We start from the raw sequence: 25,489 nt of genomic DNA, 5'->3' as shown, positions 1-25,489 counted from the left end.
TGATTGGCAACCTTGATTTGAGGTAAATTATTTTGGGTAGAAGTTATGAGGATATGAGTCGACCTGAAAGTCTGAAAAGTCCTAAGGTATGATCACCGTGAAGGGTGATCACTTCACAAGTAATATTAGGGTCTGGGACACGAGATTTCGAGCTCGAGGTTGGAACTTACAATATCTTTGACGAGTTGTAGGAATTTGGAAATTATGATACAGTTGTCGTGTAGCTGTTCGAACCTCTATCTAGATTGATATGTCTTGACGTCGCTTAGAGTCTCAGAATGTAAAGAGTAGTGCAAGGAATGCAGTGATGTTGGACATTTTGTCGGATTGTAAGCTGAGGTTTTGCGGTATGTTTGGTTAAAGAAAATTTCTTGCGAGAATGAAGAAATGGTGTGAGTGCGAGCTAAATTTTAGTCTACCTCCACCAACCCCCTTTAGTTAAATACTAGAATGACTTAAGCGAGGTAAATTTTTATAATGACACGTATTATGTTAATCACGAGGTCCTGTCCAATTCATAATTCGAACAGGATAAAAGATCAATTCGTCATATATTGCTCACTGGAAAGTAAATTTCAATAGTGAAGATGGCCTCGGCTAGTGAGATTGCTAAGTTAGTCAGTATGTGCCGACATTTCTTTGAGCGGCTCCATCGATCCGTCGACCATGTGACAAGGATGAAGTGAAGTTCTGAGTTCAATCTTGTCTCAGAGGACATCTTTCTGCAAGACTAAGTTGGAGCATAATACATTGGTCGAGGTTTGACAATGTGATGAAGTTCAGTAGAATGTGCAAATGAGGGTTGGAAAACATGATTGAATTATTTAAAAATGGTCGACGTCAATACGAATGTCCCTCTCATCACGAAGCAAAATTATAAACAGAAATCTAACCTCGAATTCTTGACCTCTGCATTGGCTTCGACCGAAAACATCACATTATCTCTTTTGGTCAGTTGAACATCCAATGCCTAAGTATTCATTTGCTACTGTAAGATCTTTGCGCATCAAATCGGTTTTTGGACTTTCGATCAGAGACTTGCAAGAGTTATTCAAAACTGCAGCGTCAAATTGATTTTGTCTTCTGGATGCATAAAGTGTTGATTTGAGAAAACTCGACTCGAAGCGAAAGTCATTCCTACGAAGCATGGGGGAAGAAAATGGGCTGGCTTGTTGTTGTAGAATGCACAAAGCATCTACAATATGGTATTCCTCTTGGTCACAAAAATCTCTTGATATTCTTCTTAGAAGGCAGGTTTCTTAGATACATTTTCTTTGTTTTTGATTTATACGTTTGATGCTGATTTTTTGATCATAAATTCTTCTTGGGCCTTCCCACGGTAGTAGACCGACGCGATACAATATTAGTCTCTTCGATGAATCTCACTATCATCCATTACTCCCAGTGCTTAGCAGCCAAGCTTGATCTGAGGATCCCACTCTCCAAACCTCTCTATAAACTCCCTCTTCGACAAAATTTCTACATCCACAAATGCCTTCTCTGTCAAGTATTGCATGATATCCTCTTTAAACCTCCAGCGGTCTTCCACCCATCTAGATCTTCTCTGATGTAAAGTATCCGAGACCAAATGACTATCCATTCCTAACACCAAAGTATCAAGCTTATTGAAGCCCCAGTTCATATATTCAAGTGCTTTTATTCGCAGTTTCTGCATTCTTTGGGTCTGTTTGACTGCGGATTTCTCGACATTGATTCGCTCGGAGAGTCCAAATGATTCCGTTCCCACGGCAAGATTTCTGATGTAATCATCTAGACGTTGTCTCGGATTCAGGTCTTGACATTTGATACAAGGATTTGGACGATGCCAACCTCGATTATTATGTCTGCAAACGAAACATCGAAGATGCAACGGGATATTTTCCTCATCATCAGGAATTATAACGCGACGGCTTGCTTTCATCGCAAGTCTGACAGATGTCTGCTTCGTCTGCACATATGCGAACTGTACACAGAAAGTGTTGAAGGTAAACCAATCCGAAAAATGAAGTGTATCCAGGTCCTCGCGAAAATAGACCGGTTTCTCGGTTTCGAGAATAGACATCAGGAAATGACTCTTTGAATAGATTTCTTGACCAACGTATCGGGCTTCTTTATTGATGTATAGGGAAGCGGGCATCTTGTACGATGGTGCGGGTTGTGCTCTCCATGGGAATCTAACTCTCTTTTGAAAGGAACGAGTGTTTTGATCGTTGGTGAGCTCCATGCGATGTAACAATTCCGCAACGTAGTTACAGCGTGTATTGTTTTTGGCATTCTCGCCGTCAAAATTCGCAATGATGGTGAGCGTGCGTGGTTCTCCGAAGTCTTCTTCATCTTCCGCGTGATATTTCCATATCATACAGCGGACTTCTGCCGGAAAGTCGCGAAATCGATAGAAAGTTCCAGGCTGAGGAGATAATTGTGCTATGTTCTGTGTATAGTCTATGGTTGTAGAAGCCATGGCCGCTATTATTTCAGGTCAGCTGGATGTAATTGTGGAAGAGAGAAAAGGCCGAAATACATACGTGTGATAGTCAAGCTTTGCAAATTTTCTTTCAAAGGAGATGCGGCATACAGACCATTATGCTGTTCAGTTGATTCACATGTACATTTTGCACCCGCGGTATCTGCAGCTTGATCCATCTCCATAGATACATCATTGTCCGTCTCAACTGTGTTGGTCGCATTTACGCTCTCACCAACTCCATCTATACCACTTCCATCGATATTCATATTGTCCATACCTCCCGTCACGTCAGTGGAAAGACTTATGCTAGCCATTCTCTGTCGAGTATTTTCCCGTTAAATTCAACATCGGTTGAGCTTGGTGAAGGAATCATTCTGTGTAATAAAACGTTGGAATTTGTGGGAGACCAAGCGACTGAAAATCCAAAAGCAAAATGGGACACGATCCTGTAGTGAATTACTTCCATGATTGGGAATCATGTGATTATCCGAAAGGTATCGTCTGAATTGACAAGTAAAAGAAGCAGAAGTGTATCAGACAATAAGCAAGGTGAAAGTACCGACGTAGAACCACCACACCGTACAGTGTGATGAACGCAACCCTTTCAATACCTGTTCTCTGATTGAGCAATATAAGACTTGTCCTTTGGAACTCACAATTATGTTAAAAATATTTAAATTTAACTACAACGCTGTTCCTAAAGGATAATGACTGGGTTGCCAACTGCACACACTTGTTACTGTCCAGCAGCAACACCACAACGGAAACCCACCCCAAATAGATTACCAAACAAGCCGCGCACCATTCTCCTAATCCCCAGACCTCCCAATGCCATATCCATATAAATATAATCAGTCAGCGTCACACCTATTTTCATGCGGGTTATAATGCGACCCTAGACCCCAGCAGAGATGTATAAAATCTTGCCAGCGGCTTCTAGAAGCGAGTGGTCCGGAGTTTACATCGGAAAAACACTCATCAGTATCGGGCGTGTTTAAAGCGTCAAAATAACTTCCACACAAACCTTTAGACTGAGGCATATTGCCATTGCGCCGAATCTTGAGATCTGGGACATGAGTTGTTAGTATCGGCGATGCCAAAATCAAGACTGGGTATACGGACCTGGTTTTGCAACATGGTGTTGTTCACTCGAGTCTGTGGATGATTCATGTGGGTCGATATTTGTTGATTCACCTTTATCTGCATTGTCTCTATCCAACGCGGCAAACTTCGGAAGATGGCCTGAGCTCTCGAACTCGGCATGCTGTCCATTTAAGTGTCTGATAAGGTCTCCAAATTTCTTGATCAAAACTCCAGCCACATGGTAGGAGTTTTTGTGTTCAATGCCGGAGGCTACAGCAGAAATATCTCTAGGATGTGCTCGTCGCTTATCGATTGAGCTTGGCCTCCAATGTGGGTCAGAACTCAGACCACCAGCTGAGTCAAAGGAGATTGCCTGTACATTGCTTGACATGATGCCAATACCGATCAGAGCTGGTGTATAGATGCCTAGTGCCGGAAGGGTGGCTAGTAGAGCGATATTTTGGAATGTTGGGAGAAGAGATAATGTTGATATAATGGAGGATTGCTCGAGGTGGGTGGTTGTAAGGATTTCGATATGAGACTCTATGAAAGTATGTGCAAGAGAAAGGCCGAGGCCCATGAAGGATAACGAGAGTGGGAGGATGAATTTCATTTTGAAGGGTGCTTGATACACTGCTGTGGTAGAGCCTTTATTGATCCGTTCTTCGATGATTTGAGTTATCGGATACTTTTTGTTTGAAGATTGAAAGTAAGAAAAGAATGAAGAAAGTGTCCTTGAAATAGCTCAATAAAGAGATCTCCAAAATGTTTCCACGTGAATGTAAATGATTCTGAATTCCATGATTTCTTTATATTTCTTATTGCCTAATGCCTGATGGTCTGTTGCTCATAGCAATTTGGTTTGAATCATAATTCAAAAGAAAATTATCAGTCATCGTTACTTTCTGCCATGAAGCGGACTCGAAAGTATCTGTCCCCTCATTCACTGGGTTCCATTCGTAGAACGAGAATCATTCGAACAGTGCATCTGATCTGACCCACAGTCAGGATCGTTCTGAATCATCCATGGTGCGGTGTAGAAAGGTCGAATGGCTTCCCAAGCTAGCAAGATCAAAGTCTACACCTTCAGGGGACTTGATTCCTGCCCCTATATATTTTTTGGCGAGGTGTTCATTGCAAGATCTCGGTCAAGAACACGCTTGTCTTGAGGTGGTTCTCTGGTAATGCTATTGTACATCGAAATACCAAGACCAAGTCAATCTTGGGCAAGGATTGCGGGTAATGAGAGGTTCACAGTGTGAGAGAGCTGAGTGACACGTAGTTTGTGCATGACTTTTTGGGTATATAATCATGGTAATTGAAACGGCAATGTTGCTTCGATTGCACTTCCTCTTTCTCAGGCGAATAATTGATAACTCCAAACTTCAAGTGGTATCAGTGACCATAGCCCCTACTGGTTCTGGCCTTGTCGAGAATAAAATCTTCCATTTCACGATTTCAACGATTTCCAATTCATCCCCAGCCTCAGACTCGGAATTTTGCATCGAGACGTCACCATTTGTGTGTGATGATATCTCGCGATTCCTCTTCCTGATAACAGCGTAAGCCCTTGGAAGCTTCTTGACCTCTCCCGTGAGTCTTTGGTGCTTTCCCACGTAGAGATAGACACGCTTCATCCACTTGGTATTATCTGGATTTGCTGGGTCATATTCGGGAAATATCAGTCGACCAATCGGAGTCTGGAAACTTTGTTCTGAAGAATTTGATATGTTCGATGGGTCATCATCCTCAATGTCCGGTTCTGGAAGATTTATTGTTCCTTGAAGCTCTAGCAGTGCGAGTCCAGATGGGGTTTGAAGAAGCCTCGGTAGTGGATTTTGTATGGTTTCAATTGGTTGATGGACACTCGTATGAAGGGGGATCATGATTGAGACTTTTGAGATGATCGCTTGTGCTCGACAAAAGATTCAATCACGGTTCATTATCCGCGCGACAACACCACGATTTTTAAATCTCAAGAAATTATCGAGCATGTTTGTCGGGATCTGGCAGAATGTTTGACCGATCCGATGCTGCATATCACATGACCTCGGTTGTTCATACACATTGAAATTTCGCGCTAAGGATACTAGCGCCTCGCACTGAGAATTTCGAACTTTCCAAAATTTCGAAGTCTTCATTCCTCTCAGCGACAAATCACCGACGACAACCTCGACCACTTGACCACTTACCACTGTCAAGATGAAGTTGGTATGTATCCCATTATGCTGGATTGATTGATTGAGTATCTGCTAACATATTTTGATTGATAGAACATTTCATTCGTACGTTTCGAACCTATTTAATTGCACACGATCGAAGGATTCGAACTGACAATATTCAACAGCCTGCCAATGGCAGTCAAAAGCTCATCGAAATCGAAGACGAGCGCAAGCTCCGTGTCTTCATGGACAAGAGGTATATTCTTTTCGCGACACCGAACACAACGGAAGAATCTAATTTTTGTTCGACAGAATGGGCGCTGAGGTTCCAGGAGACTCCGTCGGAGACGAGTTCAAGGGATACATCTTCAAGATTACCGGTGGTAACGACAAGCAAGGTTTCCCAATGAAGCAAGGTGTTATGCACCCAACCCGTGTCAGACTTCTCCTTTCTGAGGGTCACTCTTGCTACCGCCCACGCCGAACTGGTGAGCGCAAGCGTAAATCCGTCCGTGGATGCATCGTCGCCATGGATCTGTCCGTTCTCGCTTTGAGCATTGTCAAGCAAGGAGAGAACGACATCCCAGGTGTCACCGACGTTGTCCACCCAAAGAGATTGGGTCCCAAGCGTGCCACCAAGATTAGAAAGTTCTTTGGGCTCACCAAGGAGGATGATGTACGTTTTCCCTACATCATTCCGCCCATCACTCTTAACCGCTTCGTGCTGGTGCTTGAGGATGGAGTGTGAGAAGTAAATCCAAAGCGTAATGCTGATATATCTGGGTTAGGTCCGTAAATTCGTTATCCGTCGTGAGGTTCAACCAAAGGGTGAGGGCAAGAAGGTCTACACCAAGGCACCAAAGATTCAACGTTTGGTCACCCCTCAACGTCTCCAACACAAGCGTCATAGACTCGCACTCAAGCGTCGTAACGCTGAGCGTACCAAGGATGCTGCCGTAAGTCTGATTGTTATTCTTTTACAATTCAGCGACTAACATATTTTTCAGAACGAGTACGCCGCTATCCTTGCCAAGCGTGTCTCTGAGGCCAAGAACGCCAAGGTTGATGCCCGCAAGCGCAGAGCTTCTTCTATGCGTAAGTAGAGGATATTCACGATGGGTAATAAAATGGTAGTCTTTCTAGATGTTTGGCGAGTGGAATGAATTCTCAGCCGGGTTCAACAGGTCAAAGAAGCATTATACCAGGATGCTAGATACCAATTTAAAATGGACTGCATATTACTACTTAGGACGGCGTTTCTGGAATGCAAATGATGTGCTATTAATATGTCTTGATGTTCCCATATATTGTCAAATACAGTGGTTGGTTCCTCCTGAAATCTCGTCCTCCGGCTTCCCCTTTTTGACCTTCTCCCCTTTCCCGACTCGCTTCACCTTACATGTCCCACTTCTACTCTATGCCATTCTCCGATCCTCCAATCCTGTTGCTTTTGCGCGCCCTCTGCTTGTCGGTATCATGCCAAATACTTGCTCGGTTGGTACCGTTCAAAATAAATGCTAGGCCAGAATCCAGCAATTTACATTTTTCATTCTAAAATATTTATAATAACTGAGAATTACAACCCCTCCAAATGTAAAATTTACTCGAAAGTGAACAAACGAATGATCTCATTATGCTTTCAATTCCAGCCTCCAGAGCGATAATGATCGGTAACGTCGCTTGCTTTTAACTTAGTTCATAGAACACAATATCAAGTAAAATCAAATACATGTAACGTGGTCCACACAATTTAGATGTCGTTCCTCTCCTCTTCTCTCTTTGTGAGGCACATGAGTACGTACGTACCTACCTAGTACTCACATAAATACACAAACACACAACCAGAAACCGATATCAATCCATTTACATTTACATTTACATAACTATACATTTTACATATACATATAGATTTACATTTACATTTTCTCTTATTCCTTCGCACCTATGTTTGTATATACGGAAGGCCCTACTCAAGTATGTAACATATGCAAACATACCTATGTAAGTAGGTAAGTAAGCCAGCCCTCTACTTCCCTCCCCACGCAAAGCGGATATTGCATTACAGCAAGAAGAAGGAAAGAAAAAGCCCCCATTTCTGCAATCCGCACTACGTTTTTTTCCTTTCCTAGTAAAATTTCTATCTACAAGCCTACCTACCCACAAACCCCGCGTTAGAACCCAAGAAACCCTTTTTATCTATGTTCCACAGTGGCTTTGCGAACAGGATTACAATATAACTCTTTAATCCATAGGTGCGTGGGTGAACAAAAAGCTCACACTCTCTCCATTATGCGTCCTCCTGATTGCCTCGGCCAACGTCGCACTGATATCCATGACTCTCAATCTTCCGCATGTTTCCTCCTTTCCTCTGAGAGGAACTGTGTTTGTGACGACGACTCTGCTCAATTTACTCTTGTTTAATGTTTCGATTGCTGCTCCGCTCAGGATTCCGTGAGTGACGATCGCGACGACTTCCTTGGCGCCGTGTTCCATGACGGTTTCGGCGGCTTTGACGAGGGTGCCGCAGGTATCGGCCATGTCGTCTACGAGAATGGCAATTTTGTCTACGACATCACCGACAAGGACCATGCGGGATACTTCGTTGGGACGAGCGCGCTCTTTGTGAATAAGGGCAAAGCCGAGGTCAAGACGATCGGCTATGGAGGTTGCTCTAAGGATTTCGTTAGTTAATTTTGTCCTTGTTTAGAGAAACTTGCTCCATCTTATCCATATCCTGCATCTCGGAGATATACTGGTACCCCTTCGAAATATATGAGAAGAAATAGCTCACCTCTTAGCACCACCAGCATCAGGACTAACAACCACACACTTGCTAACCTCCAAATTCTCTCTGATCCATCTCAAAGTACTTGGTTCCGCATACAAATTATCGACTGGGACATTGAAGAACCCTTGAATTTGACTTGCATGTAAATCCATAGTAATAACATGATTACAGCCAGCCGTTTGCAACATGTTTGCAATAAGTTTCGCAGAAATGGGGGCACGGGATTTATCTTTCTTGTCTTGACGTGCGTAGGGGAAATTGGGGATGACAGCTGTAATGCGACGTGCAGAGGCGGTTTTGCAAGCATTGATCATAATGAGAAGTTCCATGAGTCCATCATTGATATCGCCGGGTGCGGTGGATTGGAGGATGAATACTAGAGAGTGAAACTTAGAAATTTGACTTGAGGTATGCGATAGGACGAGGGGCCAGGAGAACTAACCATCTTCATCTCTGACACTCTCTCCTACTGTGACGCTGGTCTCTTGATTTGAGTAGTTCAAGCTCATAGTCTTTGCAAGCTCAATTCCCAATCTGCGGAATGAATCTCGTTAGCATATTGTCTCCCATCTCCAGCTGGACACTTGAAATGCTCATCTCCAGTCAATATATCACCCCGCAATACACAGATCCAAGCACTTGTTATCCCATCACCTGAAACAAACGTATTTCATCCCATCCCACCAAAAAAACCCACTCATCCCCAAGAATGAAAGTAAGAAATAAAGATAACCCACCTATCAGCAACCAACTTCGCCAACTGAGGATGACTGTTACCCGTGAGTAACTTGATTGAATTTGTCGCCATTTTATCTTCTTTTCTTTTCTTTTTGTTTTCTGTTCCTTTCTATTCCCTCTATATTTCCTTCGACTCGTTGACTATCGCAGTCGCAGCTGTAGACAAGCCTCGACTCAGATGCGCGATCGTAGTTATAGTCGCAAATACAGTCTACAGACTAGATAGTGCACGTTTCCTTTCGCTTCTTCCTATTCGTTGTCCGTTCGTTCGCAGAGTTCGTGGGAGGTTTACAGTTTTTCTATACCTGTTCAAGAATCTCCAATGCAAGCAATTTTCCTCGAGTTTATGTTTGTTCTGAATGGGTCAGAATCAATTTTCAACGTCCTATTGAATCCCTCCTTCTTGTATACGCAAGTTCGTCCTGTCGGTCGTATACAGAAATTCAATCAGTTCGTATGATTGAGAATATTCTTGACGTTACTTTGTGTGGCGTTGGTAGTCAAATGTCTGAAGGATGAACTATGAAGAAAAAGGAAGCCGTTGATTTGAGTAAGAGGTAAGAAATGAATGAACCCTTTGACATTGACATTTGAGAGAAATAATTTTTGCGGGGTTTCGAAAAAGATAACGTCCGTGCCGAATGATCGGCTTTTTCCGTTTTCTAGCCTTGTGGTAACCAACCACGGCCAATCATACCTTCACAACTTCGCATCATGAGATTACTGGAAGGGCGGTATAAGAGGGGGGGGGTTTTCGTTAGATACTACAGAGTAGGCAATCACGTTACTTGATTTTCACATTCCAAAACCAAATAAAGTCAACATGTTTCGAATTCATCAATCTATGATAATTCCGTATGCTAACTAACTAAAAGCTAACTAATTTTTACATCTGCTATTTTTCCCCCTGTGGAAATTTTGGTCTCTGATGGGTCATGTATCTAATCCTCCTTCCCTGGGAAATCATCTTTTAAACGACCTGCACTTCGCTTTGGAAGAATCCTTCCCCGAAAATCTCAAACCAAATATAACCATCCATTCTCATCCATCACCTTATTTGTCTGCCTAATATCGCATAGTTTCATATCCTCCAACCCATAAAAAAGCAAACCTATCCTCCGTAGAACCATCGCTCTGGTTATTAGAAGACCACCACCTTGTCCTCATAAATATCGTCAAAAAAAGAAAGGTTGACGCCGCCAAATGCTGATCAAAAGTCTGCCATGCATGATATCATAGTTAATAGGAAAAAGATGTTTGGCCTTGCAATTGATGTTTATGCAAAACCGAAATATTCACTGCCTGCTGTAATGGCAGTAAGAACTTGAGCGCGAAGGGTTTCATAACTTTCATATTCTGGAAGATCGAGCTCTGGAGGTTGAGTTAGCATAAGACTAGATATATGATTTAGGCAGTGTAGCTTACGGTTGAAACAAGTATGAGAAGATGGAAGTCTTTCCTTGTTGCCATAGTCTCGGTGAATATTGAATCGACTAAAACCATTCATACCCTCAAGCTCCTTGAAACCGTTAAGGGGTACTTTGCTGGTTCCCGTGACGAACTGCAACAACTTGGCTCGCTCTTCTTTGTCAAATGAGCGAATGGCACGCCAGAACCACTGGATTTGTGGAGAAGACGCAGAGTAATTATGATACTCAGTGTTACTCTTCCAGTCATCAACATCAATTTCAGGCAGTCCAGAGATCAGCAACTCTAATTCCTGTTCATTGAAAATCGAGACCAGTTCAGCAGGAATAATATCATGGAAGCCTTTCAAGAATTCATCAAGCTGTGCTTTAACAGATCCCGTAAGTTTCCATTCGACCATCAATCGAACATACTCGTGCTTGTTCTCCTCCGTTACTGGAACGTTGCGTCCATCTTCAATAAAGTCAATGGTCTCGACAACGCCAAATTTGTCGTTATCAACGGAGAAGGTTTCGGTAATGATATCCGTGATATCATTCTCAAGCATCCATATGAGTGACTTATAATAGTCAGGATCCAAAGATTCCATGTCCTTGACTGAGACAGCCTTGCCTAAGATGCGCTTGTAAACTGCTCTGCTGAAATGGCAATCGAGAACACGACCTTCATATAGTGCCTTTCCGATGATACGACCGATGAATTTGAAGAACATTAGATGCTCCTCGTTGATACTACTCAGTTGATTTGGGTGGAAAGTAGTACGGTCAGAAGACACGGGTATGAAAAGAGCATAACCGGGGTCGAACATTTGCCTAGAGAGAACCTGGAACCATTCACGAGTAACTCCACCTGCATCTACACCCTCTTCTCCATGGAAACGAATGCTTAACTTGCCATACTTCATTTGATCAGGAGTCTGGAAGTAGAGAGATTTGAAAGAGTCATGGAATACCTGCTCTCGACGAACAGACAATTGTAGTGGAGGAACTGCACGAGAACCTTGGCTTCGGCTGTGAATGCTGCGGCTGAAGTAGTTGCGCTTATTATCAAATTCGAGAACCTTAGGATTCTTTACCAATAGAGAGAATGTACCAGACATGAGCTTTGGAGTATGTCGGACGAGGTCATTCAGAATCTTACGATGCTCTTCGGTAAACGTGAAGAACAAGTTCTCCATTCGAGACTCCGGAACGGGACTAGCAAGAACCATTTCCTTATTCTTTGCATTTCGACCAAGTGATGTGTCCTTCAAGGTAGTGTTTTTGCAAACGACCATTAGGGATTCGATCAAAGGTAGAAGAATAGTGGCGACACTAAGCATGTGATCTTGTTGCCTAATTGTACTGAGACAGGCACTCAACTTCTCCCACATTGGGCCAAAGGTGGAGTTCTCATAGAGACTGGACACAAGATCTTGCTTTTCGACCATCTCAGAGGAAACCTCTGCTTCACTGGCTGCATCATCCTTCTTTTCGCGCTTAGGATCAAACAAATGATCTAGCGCAGTGAGAACACGTAGAAGTTTGTGCTGGTCGGATGCCGGTGGCGAGAACTTGGCTAATGCGACACCCTGGATCTCAGTTCCGGTTCTGGCTTTCTGGATTTGAGGAAGAAGGTCTTCAAGATCTACCAATATGACCTCTCCCAATGCTCGAGCCTTGGCGATAAGTTCTTTTCCGAAAATGGCCTTCGCGCCAGGAATCGTTGAAAGGTTCTTAATGGTTGATAATGTCTCGCGGAAGGTCTTTGAGTTGCACTCACAGCAGAAGATATTCGTGACCAGGCGAAGATTGTGTTCTGGAACGACGGGAGGAGTGAAGACATGAACCTTCTTCTGTTCTTGCTTAGAAGCATCTTCGGGTTTCGAAGTGTCAGTATCTGGAACGGTGGAGGCCTCACCGCTATCAGCGCTGGTAGGAATGACGAGTGCCGGAAGTACTGGGGCAGATGTCGAGCCAGCGGGAGTGTTTTCTACAGGAGCAATCGCATCTGATACTACCGGTGCTTGTTCAGTAGACTGACTCTCACCTGCGGTAACGTTGTCAGGATTGGGTGCATCAGTGGAACCAGTAGCTTCGGCTGTTTCGGCTGTCTCCTTGGCCTTTTCTGCTTCTTCGATAGCTTCTTTTTGTTTACGTTCTAGCGCAATGAGAGGGCTAGTGATAAGGTTAAGTAAGAGTGATAGTTGTTCCATGATGGTTGCGCTCTCCATAATCAGATCACGATCTAGAAGACTGAGTAAAGAGTTAAGAGCGTATCTTGGGGCTTTGCTATCCTTTCCTTTTCCCTTCCGACTGAGACTCCGCTTGAGTCCACCAGATGGCTCGTGCTCAGTCAAGAAGAAAGATGCAACGTGCAGATTGGTCTGGGCAAGATAGACCAAAGCTGTCAAGCATTGTTGGACTACCATGAGTGGCGATGCCTCGGAATTTGTCTGTGCGAGAGAGCCAAGACCAGTAAGCGTTCGTCGAAGAGTTTGTGTTGGAGTCTTTGGATCCTTTTCTCTTGGTTGCTTGGCTCTGACGGATAGATACGAAAAGCTTCGCTCGATTGCAGTCATGTCGGCACTACCATCCTGAAGGATATGAAGAAGGGTGCTAATAAGCTCGGCACGGTTGTGCTTGTTCAATGCTACATTTTGCAAAACTGAGTTGAGTGTGCTTCGGAAACTGCTATGTTGGAAAATGAACATCAACCGCAAAAGTGTTGCTACACCCTGTTTGTCTAACATTTGTACGATTGCCCGACGAGCTCTTGGTTGCTGAGGAGCCCCTCGACTTTCTTCACCAGGAGCTGGGCGGCGAATAACGCCTACAGGTGCTCTTCCAGGGTGACCAGCATGATCTGGCTGACCTCTGCGTAATTGACGTGCTTGAGCAGCGAGGTCCGGGGGCAAGGATGCCATGAAATCTTCATCGCCTTCCATCAAGACTTCTTGTCTAAGAGCTGGTGGGAAGGTTGCAAGAATACTTGGAAGATCCATGTCTCCATTTGGTGGAGCTCCGCCTGCTGCTGCTGCTGCCTCTCGTCGTTCGTTACGTTCACGACGACGGCGTTCTTGTGCTTCTTGCTGCATAATCTCCTCTCGAATATCATCTGGAAGGGCGTCAAGGAATTCCTGTTCAATGTCGGTTGGCTGTGAGCCTGTCGCAGTAGCTTGTTGACGTCGCTCAGCAACGGCAGCCATGATGACTTCCTCGCGGATATCTTCTGGCAGCTCTGCAAGAAACTCTGCGTCGATGCCCAGATCCGTGATATCATATGGCGTGTTTCGAATCATAGTCATAACTCTAGGACGATCAGCAGCTGGAACTTCTGTTTCTTGTGTTTCTGCATTGGTAGCTCCTGTGTTTTCACTCTGGACACCCTCCATGGCATCAGTTGCGTTGGCGTTATCCTCCTCGACAGGCTCTTCAGTAGATGCATCGGCCTGGGCACTTTGAGCAGCCGCCATCTCAGCTGCAGCTTTTTCGGCTGCCTCTTTCTCTTCAGCCTCTTTCTTCTCTCTGGCCGCCTTCTCCTCTGCCTCCTTGGCTTCCCTAGCCAGCTTTTCTACTTCCAATCGTTTCTTCTTCTCATCTTCCAATACGCGGATTCGTTCTTGTTCGGCTGCTTTGAGAACTTTGTCAGCTTCAATGGCAGGAGGTACGAGCGCTGCCATGATTTCATTTTTGAGCTCTTGAGCGTTCTCAACATTGCTCGGCCCAAAAAGTAGCTTAGACTCTTCTGACCATCTTGCAGCTGTACATTGAGTAGAGAAAGATGTAGCGCTTCCAGGCTCGCTGGTATCGCGGTGATTGTCATTACGAGGGCGACGTGTTCCAAACATAGCTTCAAGCTCTCTAGGCAACTGCCCAGGACCAGCGGTAATATGAAACTGTAAAGCTTGTCCATTACGAGCGATTGATCCTGGGATACGTAAGGATCTGATCATGTCAAGGATTTGTTCAGGGCTATCACCGAAGGCACGTCCGCCAAGGACGCTACTCATGTCTATTAAGCTGCCGCCGGGTCCTGGTGCTTGGATCCAGCTGCCGATTTGAGGTCCTCGATGGCCAGGTCTGCTTGAAGCGCTTGGACCATTACGTTGAAGTAGAGGGTTTGTGCCGTCATCCGTGGAATATGGGGGTGGAGCGCCGGATCTATGTGCTCGGTAACGGAAATCTGGTACTACAATACTATCAGTCCTATTCTGTCTCTGAGGGCCACCCTCGATTGCCGCCAGGTCGGAGACGGCTCGTCTTTCTGCGAGAAGACTGCTTATAAGTTCTGATTCTAAGAGTTGTAACCTACCACCAAGTGGATCGCGCGAACCTCCGGGAAGAAATGGGAAAGGACTGGGGAACGCATGGCGATGTCGGCCTTGATGTCCACGGTGGCCGATGACCATTGGAGGCTCAACATCTCCTTCCCAACCAAAGATAGGACCAGGGCCGTCCGCTTGATTTATTAGTCGGACCGTAGAACTTGGTCTGATATTAGACTGACCTGGGTATGCGTGCTCAAAGAGCATCTCTTCATCCATATCATCCTCGTCGTCTTCATCTTCTGTAACACGTTAGCATAGGCGGATCTTTCACAGCAGACGAAGCTAATTTCGAACGTACCTTCTTCTTCGATATCTTCTATGTATTCTCCCAAAGGTTCTCCCTCATCATCTTCCGGATCACCTACGCCTTCATCTTCAAGACGTTGAAGCATTTCAACGGCATCCTCCTCATCACCAGCGCCGGCAAGCACACGAACAAGGTTCCCAATGGGGCCCATGTCACCCATTGAATGAGAATGAACGTGTGCGTCTTCGTTGTCTCCTGCTGGTCCTTCGTAGCCTTCTTCGAAATCTTCCTCGTCGTCTTCCTGCATGTCCTCATCGTTTTCACTTTCCCATTCGTCAATATCTTCGTCTTCGGCAAGCTCTTGGACATTTCCGGCTTCATCGAGAATTTCGATACGAGCATCATCTTCCTCCATACCGTCGGAACCGTGCTCGTCATCGTCATCATCATCTTCGCTATCATCGTCATCGTCATCGTCGTCATCTTCATCTTCATCTTCGTCTTCCATAATGACTTCGACGTCAACACCATGATCGCCAGAAAGACCTTCGATAGGGCCCATGCCATCTTCTTCATCATCTTCATCGCTGACATTTTCCTCATCGTCTTGCTCCATTTCCTCTTCATACTCCATGCCATCATCGTATTCGCCTTCGTACATGTCCTCGTCATCTACAATTATTAGCCTTTGTACGCGCATTATGATAATTGTTTACACTTACCATCTTCGGAATCAGATGATGTATCGCCCTCTTCCCCTTGCTCAAACATGCCCAAAGTCGAGTTTCGGAATAGATCAGGGGTCTCTTCTCGGTCGTCTTCAAGATCCGACACTGAAGTGGCAGACTCAATGTCGTCATCATCAGCTTGGCCTGGAGGTGAAGATATAAGTGCGTTCTCGCTGAGATAGATCGCATGATGAGTGAGCTGCTTCAGGGGCCGCAGGATATATTTGACAGCTCTCTTTGCGCCAGGAAAGTTGAGATCAATGTCTGCGACCGAAGCAGTCAAGGCTGCAATGTATCCTTTCTCATACATAATACGCTTGAGTTGCATTTGGGATCTCTTGCTGACAGAAGTATCTGCGATTCCTAAATTCTCCTTTCCAGTCATGACATGCATCATGAGATCGGCAAGTGAGAGCATTCTGGCATATTTAATCTCAAGAGGTTCGGTGGAAGCACTTGCGTCTTTGTAAGCCTTGAGAATATTCTCTAGGACAAAACGTCGAACGAACAAGAGATCGGGTTCATCTTCTCCATCACTTTGCTCTCGTAGCTTATCAAGAATTTGTTCTCCGGTCTTGTTCAAAAGAGCAGTAATGACAGAGTCGGCCCAGTGCGATGTGGTTAGCTTCTTACGAATAGTGGTGGTTTCTGGGTAATCCAATGTTCCAATGGGTAAAAGATCAGAAAGAAGGTAATGAAGCACACTGGATCGAGGCTTGGAAGGCGTCATTGCTTGAGGAGGAGCGCTACGCTTGAAATTAATGAACTCAATCTTAGTTCTGTTGTAAGCAGCCAAAAGTTCTGTGAGACATTGCAACAGGAAGCATCTGTAAATGTAGATGGGATGTTCCTCGCCTTTGAATTCCTGTTTCGCAGAATCCTGGGTAGGTTGCCCATCTTTGGGTACAGGTGAGTCAGGTACAGATGGTGCACCAGCCATGACGACGTCTCCATGTTCAGCCGAAGTAGGCTTGTCAGCATGACTAGTAGTTGGATGATCTTTATCTTCCACATCTTTATAATTCAAGAGTTCACATAGTAGGAAGTGAATGACACCATCTGGATTCTCGACGACGGGTGTTTTGTACTCTGGAGACACTGCCTTTGCAACATCCGGCATGTCAGTATCAATAACCTCAGTAGATGGTTTGAGATCTTGAAGAGTAAGGTCTTCTGTGGCTTGTACGGTTGGCTGAACGGCATCTTCAGAAACCTTGGCAGTGGATGGACTTTCACTTGGAGGATCACCCTTGAGAACTAATGAAGGTGCCCGAGCTGTCGGTTCAGACGATGGGAAAGGCCATCCTGTAAATTTGATCATCTCGTTAGTTACTTGAACAAATAGTGCCGGGGCACGATTGGCGAGGTGTTGCATTCCTCTCAAGTACAATTGAAGGTCAACTGGGGATCGCTGTGGTCGAACATTGTGATCAAAGAATGCCTTGATATCCGATCGCATGATTTGTTTAATAGTCTCGTCGTCCTCAACTATGTGTCTAAGGATGAGCAAAAGAGGGCTGTGGATGCGAGTTGAACTGGCCCCTGCAAGCTGCTTTGCCATAACAAACAATCGCTGGATGTTTTTCTTCCCACCCATGCCTTGCGCAACTGAGCGGGTACGAGTCAATATGACAAGGATTCGAAGTACAGCAAGTGCGAGGGATTCATCTCTTCCAATTCGTGGAAGAATATCCAGGATAGACTCTAAAAGTTGAGATCTTTCTTCATCGGATACAGCGAGCTCTACATGCTCCAGGACAGGTGCCACAACCTTTTCATTCTCATCTTTTGGCGGTGTCCACTTAGCCTTTCTTGGCTTGGCATCTTCGCTCAAAAGCATTTCAACAATTAGAAGAATCTGTGCGATCCAAGGTGATGGTTCTTCGGCAGAATGCGAAGGGGATAACTTGACGAAACTGAGCAAAGTAGGGAGATTTTCCTTGAGCTCTCCCAGTGCAGCAGCGTAGAACTGTTTTTCCCGCAACATTAACGCCAACAGATGAGCATAGGCAGCAATCTTATTGCCCTCAGTGCGAACATCCTCAGCACCTGCGAATGACATTAGAGCGACAACAAGTGTTTCAGCGACAATCTTCCTTAGTCCGGAGTGATCTGGAGATTTGTTGACCACGGTAGTAATCAAGTCAGATATTTCAAAGGTAACATCGCCATGAGCATTGATGACATCTAAGCACTTATCAATCAAATTATCTCGAATAAGCTTTCGTTCATCATTCAAGTCATCAACGGTGACTTGCTTGAAAGCCGGTTCTTCGACCTTGATAGATTGCGTAGGCTTCAATGCAGAACTTTCACGAGGCGCGCTTGATCCGGCGGCGTTTTCATAGCCAGGGGCGAGTTGGTTCATCATGCGATTAAAGCCCTGAGGAGTGAATGGATCGTTTGCTGGCTCAGGGGCGCCTATTTGACCGGATGTCGGAGCTGTAGCTACTGTTTGAAGTGAGTTAATGATCGCTGTTACATCCGTTTGGGTAGGATCAGTGGCATTGGATTGCTCATTCGGGCTTGCTGTTCCAGTGGATCCACTTGAAGGTCTAGAGTTGCCAACAGGCTCGGGAGCAACCTCGATGTCATCGTCAGGAATTGGACAGCGACCGCGAGTTCTTTCTCTCTTGTGTTCCTTACAATAGTCAGTTGAATTGGTAAGATTATTGAAGCAGCGATACAGGGCTTCCTTGGCTAAGTCTTCATCATAACCTTGTTCTTTGAGCGTGTTCACACTGTCAGAATTGATCTTGAAGGCCTTTCGGGGAGATTTTGGCTGTCGAGCTGATTGATTTTCAGCAGTTCTCTTGATAGCACCAGTTTCACCTTCTGTTGAGGCGATAGTACGAATTACTTCAATGAGTTTCTCTGATATTTGGCTCGGGGCCTTTTCGATCAAATCGGATTCCCACAAGCCTCGGACAGTAGGAAGAATTGCCATGCGTAGCTCTACCACGAATTGGCCGGGTGTGAAAGAGTCGGACCGAGAACGATCGCGATCTCGTTCACTGCGAGGTATCATAGCCACAGTTTGCGGAACTTCTATGATATGCTTGGAATTGACAAGAATTGCATATAGGGAAAGAATCTGTTTAGCACCAATGGTCGCCAACTCAAACTTCATGGTCTTTTCAGGTGTCTTATTTTCCCCTTGATGCTCATTTGAGTTGGTATTGCCAGCACGGATTTCAGAAGTAAAAGCTTCTAGGATACGATTGAAAGTAGTAAATCCAGAACGCTCCTTGAAAGCTTGCAAGACAATACTAATGGTTTGGATCTGACGATCTGCATGACGGGAGGCTAGAATGGGTGAGTCTTGATCGTATTAGGGGGAAGAACTAGAGAATGGTACTTACAGTCGACTAACATATCTTTCAATACATGTAACAATCCGATCCAATAAGAGTAGTTGTCGATACTATCATCATCACCACCTGGACGGGCCAATTGTTTGAGTACAGACTCAGCCAAAGCTTCGGCAATAGTGGTATGGTTTTGTCTGTAGTATGGATCAGGATTCCTCCTACTAAGAAGGACCTTGCCAACGTTCTGGAAAAATGGACCAATGACTCGAGGCATTCTACCAAGGAGGTAGCGTAACGTTCCAAAGTTCCGGAAATGAGCAGAGTTGTTCAAAGCTCCGAGGCTCTGAAGTTCTGAAGCATTTTGAGTTGATTGACTCGTTGACTTTGCAGGTGTATCCGAAGTGGAATTTGCGTTCGCAAGCTCTGTTTGCAATGCAACAGGCAAAGCCGTAACATCAACAGAAGAAGATGAAGAGTCAGGTTCGACAGTCGATGCTGAAACGTTCGCAGCGGGTGGAGATGGTTCTGTGCTGACGACAGTGTCTGGGATCATATCGCTAATTCCATTATCCTTAATTCGTGCTGATGGTATTTGTTGCCAGCTCTTTGGAACGAGTTTTTGTAACAAAATCTCTTCCTTGAGAGATGCGCCTAAGAGAGGGCCAAGGGTTTGAATCAAACGGTTGTAGTGATCAGCGAAATTCATAGAGTTGAAGCCAGATGGAGTGTTCCTGTGACTGTATGGAGATCCCTGTATGGAAGCGGTTAAATTGGCTACTAATGAATGAACATTGACAAAAGCTTTCGCAAAAGCAGTGCCTTGAGCCAATATCTTTTCGTCGGCATGTTCACGGCTTTGACTGTCTACAAATGGAGCAAAGAAAGATGTGCTGAGATCGTGTTTGGCAAATGGCTCAAGGACATCTGCGGCAGCCTGAGCTCGCTTCAAAAGAGATGGAATCACGAGGTATGGTTTTTGCTCGGCGAGAAGAGCAATAACATTTTGCAGATTTCGCGAAGAAATTCCGTCCCCAAAATTTGCTGGCAGACTTTGAGATTCGGCGAGATCAAGCACATACTCAATGCCACCTCTGGCACAAAATTCGCTACGAACCGATGAGTTGTTTAAAACAGTGGCAAGAAAAGAAGCGACAGAGGTAATGTATGGTGTCATGGAGATATCGGGTTCTTTAGTTGATACTGAAGCGGACGAAGTGTCATCGGCATCGCGCATCTCGACATCACTGCCACTATCGACAGCTTTGCCCTTTCCTTTCGCATCCGAGGGGCTGCTTGAAGCGGCGCCTAGTGGAATGACATTACCAGCGGAATCATGTTCCCACAATTTGGCGCCAGCTCTATCTTTCTCTGCCTTTGTCTTGCATAGATATCCAACTCGGACAACCATAACAAGGATAGCATTGATGATCTCGCCCTTGAGAGTTGGGTGGTGACGTGCCAATTCATCGAAAGTAGCGCCTAGACTAGATGGCAACTCTCCATTTGACTCCATACATTTGACGTGCTCAGGGCTCTCGAATATCTCGAAGAATGAACGCAGAGCATGAGAGGCTCTAAACATCTTCATACCAGTGTTATTCAAACAGAGCGCACTAAATGCTTGAGGAATGATATTGATGGTCTCTTGGGTTGGCATGATGCCGCGGGCAAGAGGGCCATCGCGGGGAGCTTGAAGCATCGCTAGGGTTGGCGGTTGTGTGGTAGTGAGATCAAAAAGAGGTCCATCATCATCATCGTCATCATCGTCATCATAGTCTTCCTCTTCATCGTCAGATGATGCGATATCCCCGTCAGGTCCTTCGAGAGGGATGCGTGCGGAACTACGCCGCCGCCTCCTAACCTCTTTTTCTTCCTTGGGTTCCTTGGGTGGTGGTAACACAAGTGGACTACCAGTGACCGCCTCGAGAAATCCCTTGCTCAAACCAGCCTCTGCAATGATTGCAAAACTCGTGGGCTCATTATTGATAAAACCATTTAGAATGCCAACGGCGTTAGTCCAGACAATGGAACCAAAGCAGCGGCCGTTTCCAATGATTTGACGCAAACTGCCAAGCAGCTGTGAAGAATCGATGAGATTGCGCAAGATACGATCAAAGTTACCGCCGTAACTGTTTGCAGATGACATCATATGATGAATGAATTTGAATAGCCATTTCAAGATTTGTTGTTGATAGAAAGGGACTTCATAATCAGTGGATGGTGAACGATGTTCGACTGGCATCACATTGCCGGATTCTGCAATGCCTGAGGCAACCGTTGTCTCGTGAACAATCAGATCAGAAACTCGATCAAGGCCATTTGCATTGACCAATATCTGAAAAGCTTCGCGAGCACTATACACTACATTGTCCAGGAATGACAAAGTTTTCGGTTGATAACGCTGGGCCACCGTGGTACGAAGTCCGAGAATTTCGATCATGATGGGTATCAAGCCAGCTGTGACAAGACCCTCTGCAGTGCGGGGGTATTGGCAGAGACTGGTCATGAGTGAGAATAGAGCGTTTCGCCACTGATCCTTTTCTGTCAACTTATCACCGAGATCTTCCACAGCCATCTCTGCCACAGCTTTGCGAATGACATACAACATCACTCCATGATTTATGGTAGTATTCAGAGCTTTGCAAACATCTTGGAATTTTGATGAAATACCTGCGATAGCCTCAAGGGTTGAAAATGCCAGCGTTTGCATGTATGTAGAAACAGCGATGTCACCTTCGGCCGGTGGGTGCACCAAATCAGCAACTTGATAGATGAATTGTAAGCGCTTCGGCTCGTCGCTATCTTGTTTCATGATGTTCTCGAGGAAGACTGGTTCAGCATAGACATTAGCCATGTTTGCAACAGCAAGCATTCTAATCACGAGAGCCTGTTGTCGAGTCTCCAATGAAGAGATGAGAGCTTTTGCAATTCGAATCTTTGTGAATAGCTCATATTGCAGATCTTGGGGAAGATCCCGACTATACTCCTCCATCAATGAATAGATGTCTGTGGATCTGAGCTTTGCTGAAGAAATCTCTATGATTTTAGCATTCTGTCGTTGGGCATCGTCCGCAGGCATTGTTGGAGTGCGTGCCAATACTGGAGATGTTTCTTCGGTTGCAGAAGATCGATTCGCGCGTTGAGCGTTCGGGCCAAGGTTAGATGATCTGCGAACAGGTGTTGGAGTAACGGGCGGTTGTCCAGAAGGGGTAGCAACAGTTTCGCCTGGCTTCAAGGCATTGTTGGCCGGCTCGGATTCGGTCTTGGCTTTAGGATAATAAGTCATCCTGACATCGCCCCATTCATCCCAGCTTGCTTGCGATTGAGGTGAAGCAGTATGAGCTGAACTCCTACGAGGACTCTTTGTGTTTGTACTGACCCCCGAACCGCCTTTGTATATGGAAACAAGATCGTTTGCATAGACAACAGTTGTTGAATTCTTAGGGCTTACGGGAAGGCTGAAATAAGCCTTGTCCTTCTCCTTGCCTTTTGCTCCAGGTGTCGTGGGATTGGGTGTTGCTGGGTGTCCCGAGGCTGGAGAGCTAGTGGTAGTCTTGCTGAAAGGTAGTGCTAGCTGAAGAACTCTGTTGAGATCGATATTGTAATGCTCTGCCAATAAATGCTTGGTACTCCGAGCAGATCCGACACGCTTCATAGCAGAGTTGTATCTCTGTGCCAATTGGGATGTAACAAGAAGAGTATTCTCGAGTAATGACAAGGAGGTAGTGTTGAGCAGACTCCCCAGATGCGGACTGCTGGAATAAATACTGCGATTGCCACAATTCTCCAGAAGCATCTTTGAGAATTTCAGGATCGCCTCGATCAACTGTCTATCACCATCTTCTCCATAGCCCAGCTCCAACAAGTCATAGGCCTTCGTATCATCCGCTGCTGCTCCCACATTCGACTTCAGCATCTCACAGCCGAAGTCCACCTTTTGAGGACCATCTGCTAATTTATATGTTGTGCAAAATCTTTCGAGTATCACATCAAAGCGATTCAAGAGAGAGATCCAATGATAAAGGTCGCCACGGGGAAAAGGCCATCTTGTAGGAAATTGTGCGAGATGTTGTGGAAGGAGGGGCAGAGATATGGAGCATGCGGTTTTTCCGAATTCGCTGACGAAAGGAGACTAAAGACAAAAGGTCAGCTTGACTGTGCATAAAGGAAAAAAGGGCACTTACTAAGGTTTCAACATGCTTGGGCTGTATTGTCTTAATTATTCTGACCATGATGACGGCAGGCGCGGCAAAAGCGCAGGTAAATGAAAACGACCCCCTCCACTACCTCTACAGGTATTGTATTCCTTGACGACTCAAAAGAAGGAGTGTGGCAATATATGGCAGGACCAACTGTAGGTCGCTGGCGTTTGGTGCGTTTGCGCCGTGAGCGTAACTTGACTTTTGAGGCAACTATGTACAGACGCGCGAAATGTGCGAAATGGGTAAGTTAAACAAGGCTAGTTACCTGCTCGCAGATGAACTTTTCGTACGAAGTGCAAATAAGAAAATGATGTTGAAAGTGTACAAGGTCGGGTTGATTCTTTGTGTGGTGCGAGGTACTTGGTGAAGAGATTGGAGATATCGAAAAAGTGATGGATAGTATTGAAAGGTACGGTGCAGGCGCCTTTCAATACTTTGCCGCATCGATAAATGGAGAAATTTTCCCGCTTTGATGAGGCTGGATGGGAGATAGCAGAGTGTTAATGAAAGATGAATTAAGTAGTAGTAAAGAAAGTCACATTCGCGTTCTTGAATTTTGAAGATCAAGAGAATTTCCAAGAACGAAGGATTTAATTATTATGTTGTGGTGATTGTGGTGGTGGTGGTGGTGGTGGGGTTGGGGTGACGGGGGGATTGTGTTGTGGATTTTGAGTTTGTTTCTGGTCTGGGTGGAAAGGAAGTTGGAGATGTGATGGGATTAATATTTGATATTTTGATGAAGCTCTTCCTCGTTGAAGCTCTTTTGAGCACGCCGCTTTTACTAAGCCATCGCTTAAGGAATCACAACTACGTCAGTCTTATGAATCCAATGTCATAACACCTTATTATTACCTACCTACCTACACCTTACAAGTCTGAAGAGTCTGAAGAGTCTGAATACAGTTAAAAAGATGCAAATAATTGAATAATTCAATTCTTCTATCAATTCGAATAACCTCAGTATTGACTAACCCATCTATTGATATATTATGAAGTCAATACTAGCCATTTTGTGATTATCTTCATCATACTCCTTCTTTTCTCGTCATCTCTTCGTATCATTCTTCAAAGGGGCTTCACAAGGCTTCACAAGGCGTCATGTTCTTTGGTAGCCTTGTCTGAAGCCTCGAAACAGCTCAGTCAGCCTTGTTTGACAAGGCTTCCAAAAGGTCTCACACAATTGGGACCAAGAACAGAACAGGGTACATTACTAGGTAGATAGATAGGTATGGAGTAGAGATTTGCAAAACTTATCAGACATATGCCACAATCCAATGGATGAACTACCATGTAATTACGATTTAATTTGGTGCTTTTGGTGCTCTATTTAACATATCCCCGTGATAATGATACATTCACATAGCCTGCCTCCACGGCAGTGGCCCTCGGAGAGCCAGCGGAGCGTCATTCACTCATCACATGGTAGGTAGATACTCAGATACTCCCAATAGCTTTCCAACAACTGGGATTCGAACAGTCAACATCACTTAGGATCCTCAACAAGGATCAAAAGGCTATAATCGGATTTAGTAAAACTCTTTTGGTGTTCAGCGAGACATTCTCGGAAGTGTCGTCAGTCCCGTTATTACTGTACGTAACTCTCGGGAAAAAAGAATGTATATATGCCTAGTAGGCTAGACACTTGCTTATTCGGTGATTCTACATTCCTGCCTACCTATTCACATCATATTTATAGCATACCATATTGTTATTCATTTCTATAATAGCTAGCAATGACGCTCCGCTGGCCCTCTGGGAGCCACTACCGTGGAGGCTTTACTCGCTCTGCTCGATCGATGATATACCTAGGTAGAATTGATAGGTGTAGTGTACGAATGAGCGGTCGACCACACCGTATGCATAATCCCGCTCCACCTAACAAGCCGAAACAAGTTCCATTAATCAGAGAGGTTGGATAAAGGGATACCTACGCAGCCAATTGATCAGATCATTATTCATACCAGTACCCAAAGTGAAGTTCTCTACCATTTCAATTGGATGCTAGCAAATCGTTAACTTATGTTTA

At 44.9% G+C, this 25,489-nt stretch overlaps 6 protein-coding genes across 6 annotated transcripts; 1 reads left to right on the top strand and 5 right to left on the bottom strand.

Moving 5' to 3' along the window:
* Positions 1 to 1,408: 1,408 nt before the first annotated feature.
* EAF01_005894 (uncharacterized protein) lies at positions 1,409 to 2,733 on the bottom strand (the record flags this gene model as incomplete). The annotated part of the gene is made up of 2 exons (XM_038914148.1): positions 1,409 to 2,466; positions 2,526 to 2,733. 2 exons carry the CDS (start codon positions 2,731 to 2,733, stop codon positions 1,409 to 1,411), a joined length of 1,266 nt encoding a protein of 421 aa, XP_038770597.1.
* Positions 2,734 to 3,318: 585 nt separating this feature from the next.
* Positions 3,319 to 4,163, bottom strand: EAF01_005893 (uncharacterized protein; the record flags this gene model as incomplete). Its single annotated transcript, XM_038914147.1, has 2 exons — positions 3,319 to 3,533; positions 3,590 to 4,163. The coding sequence occupies 2 exons, from the start codon at positions 4,161 to 4,163 to the stop codon at positions 3,319 to 3,321; spliced, it is 789 nt and encodes a 262-aa protein (XP_038770596.1).
* Positions 4,164 to 4,935: 772 nt separating this feature from the next.
* Positions 4,936 to 5,436, bottom strand: EAF01_005892 (uncharacterized protein; the record flags this gene model as incomplete). The annotated part of the gene is made up of 1 exon (XM_038914146.1): positions 4,936 to 5,436. The coding sequence occupies one exon, from the start codon at positions 5,434 to 5,436 to the stop codon at positions 4,936 to 4,938; it is 501 nt and encodes a 166-aa protein (XP_038770595.1).
* Positions 5,437 to 5,752: 316 nt separating this feature from the next.
* On the top strand, positions 5,753 to 6,815 carry EAF01_005891 (uncharacterized protein; the record flags this gene model as incomplete). Its single annotated transcript, XM_038914145.1, has 6 exons — positions 5,753 to 5,761; positions 5,824 to 5,835; positions 5,898 to 5,968; positions 6,025 to 6,388; positions 6,501 to 6,668; positions 6,720 to 6,815. 6 exons carry the CDS (start codon positions 5,753 to 5,755, stop codon positions 6,813 to 6,815), a joined length of 720 nt encoding a protein of 239 aa, XP_038770594.1.
* Positions 6,816 to 7,953: 1,138 nt separating this feature from the next.
* Positions 7,954 to 9,308, bottom strand: EAF01_005890 (uncharacterized protein; the record flags this gene model as incomplete). The annotated part of the gene is made up of 4 exons (XM_038914144.1): positions 7,954 to 8,383; positions 8,504 to 8,876; positions 8,943 to 9,034; positions 9,238 to 9,308. 4 exons carry the CDS (start codon positions 9,306 to 9,308, stop codon positions 7,954 to 7,956), a joined length of 966 nt encoding a protein of 321 aa, XP_038770593.1.
* Positions 9,309 to 10,514: 1,206 nt separating this feature from the next.
* On the bottom strand, positions 10,515 to 23,493 carry EAF01_005889 (uncharacterized protein; the record flags this gene model as incomplete). Its single annotated transcript, XM_038914143.1, has 7 exons — positions 10,515 to 10,609; positions 10,664 to 15,106; positions 15,155 to 15,214; positions 15,274 to 15,894; positions 15,945 to 19,256; positions 19,313 to 23,393; positions 23,446 to 23,493. The coding sequence occupies 7 exons, from the start codon at positions 23,491 to 23,493 to the stop codon at positions 10,515 to 10,517; spliced, it is 12,660 nt and encodes a 4,219-aa protein (XP_038770592.1).
* Between the last annotated feature and the right edge of the window lie 1,996 nt (positions 23,494 to 25,489).

Source organism: Botrytis porri (genome assembly GCF_014898465.1).
Source record: "Botrytis porri strain MUCL 3234 chromosome Unknown BPOR_007, whole genome shotgun sequence".
NCBI classification, from domain to species: Eukaryota; Fungi; Ascomycota; class Leotiomycetes; order Helotiales; family Sclerotiniaceae; genus Botrytis; species Botrytis porri.
The sequence above is the reverse complement of the archived record's forward strand: the minus strand, read 5'-3'. Positions and strand labels throughout refer to the sequence as shown.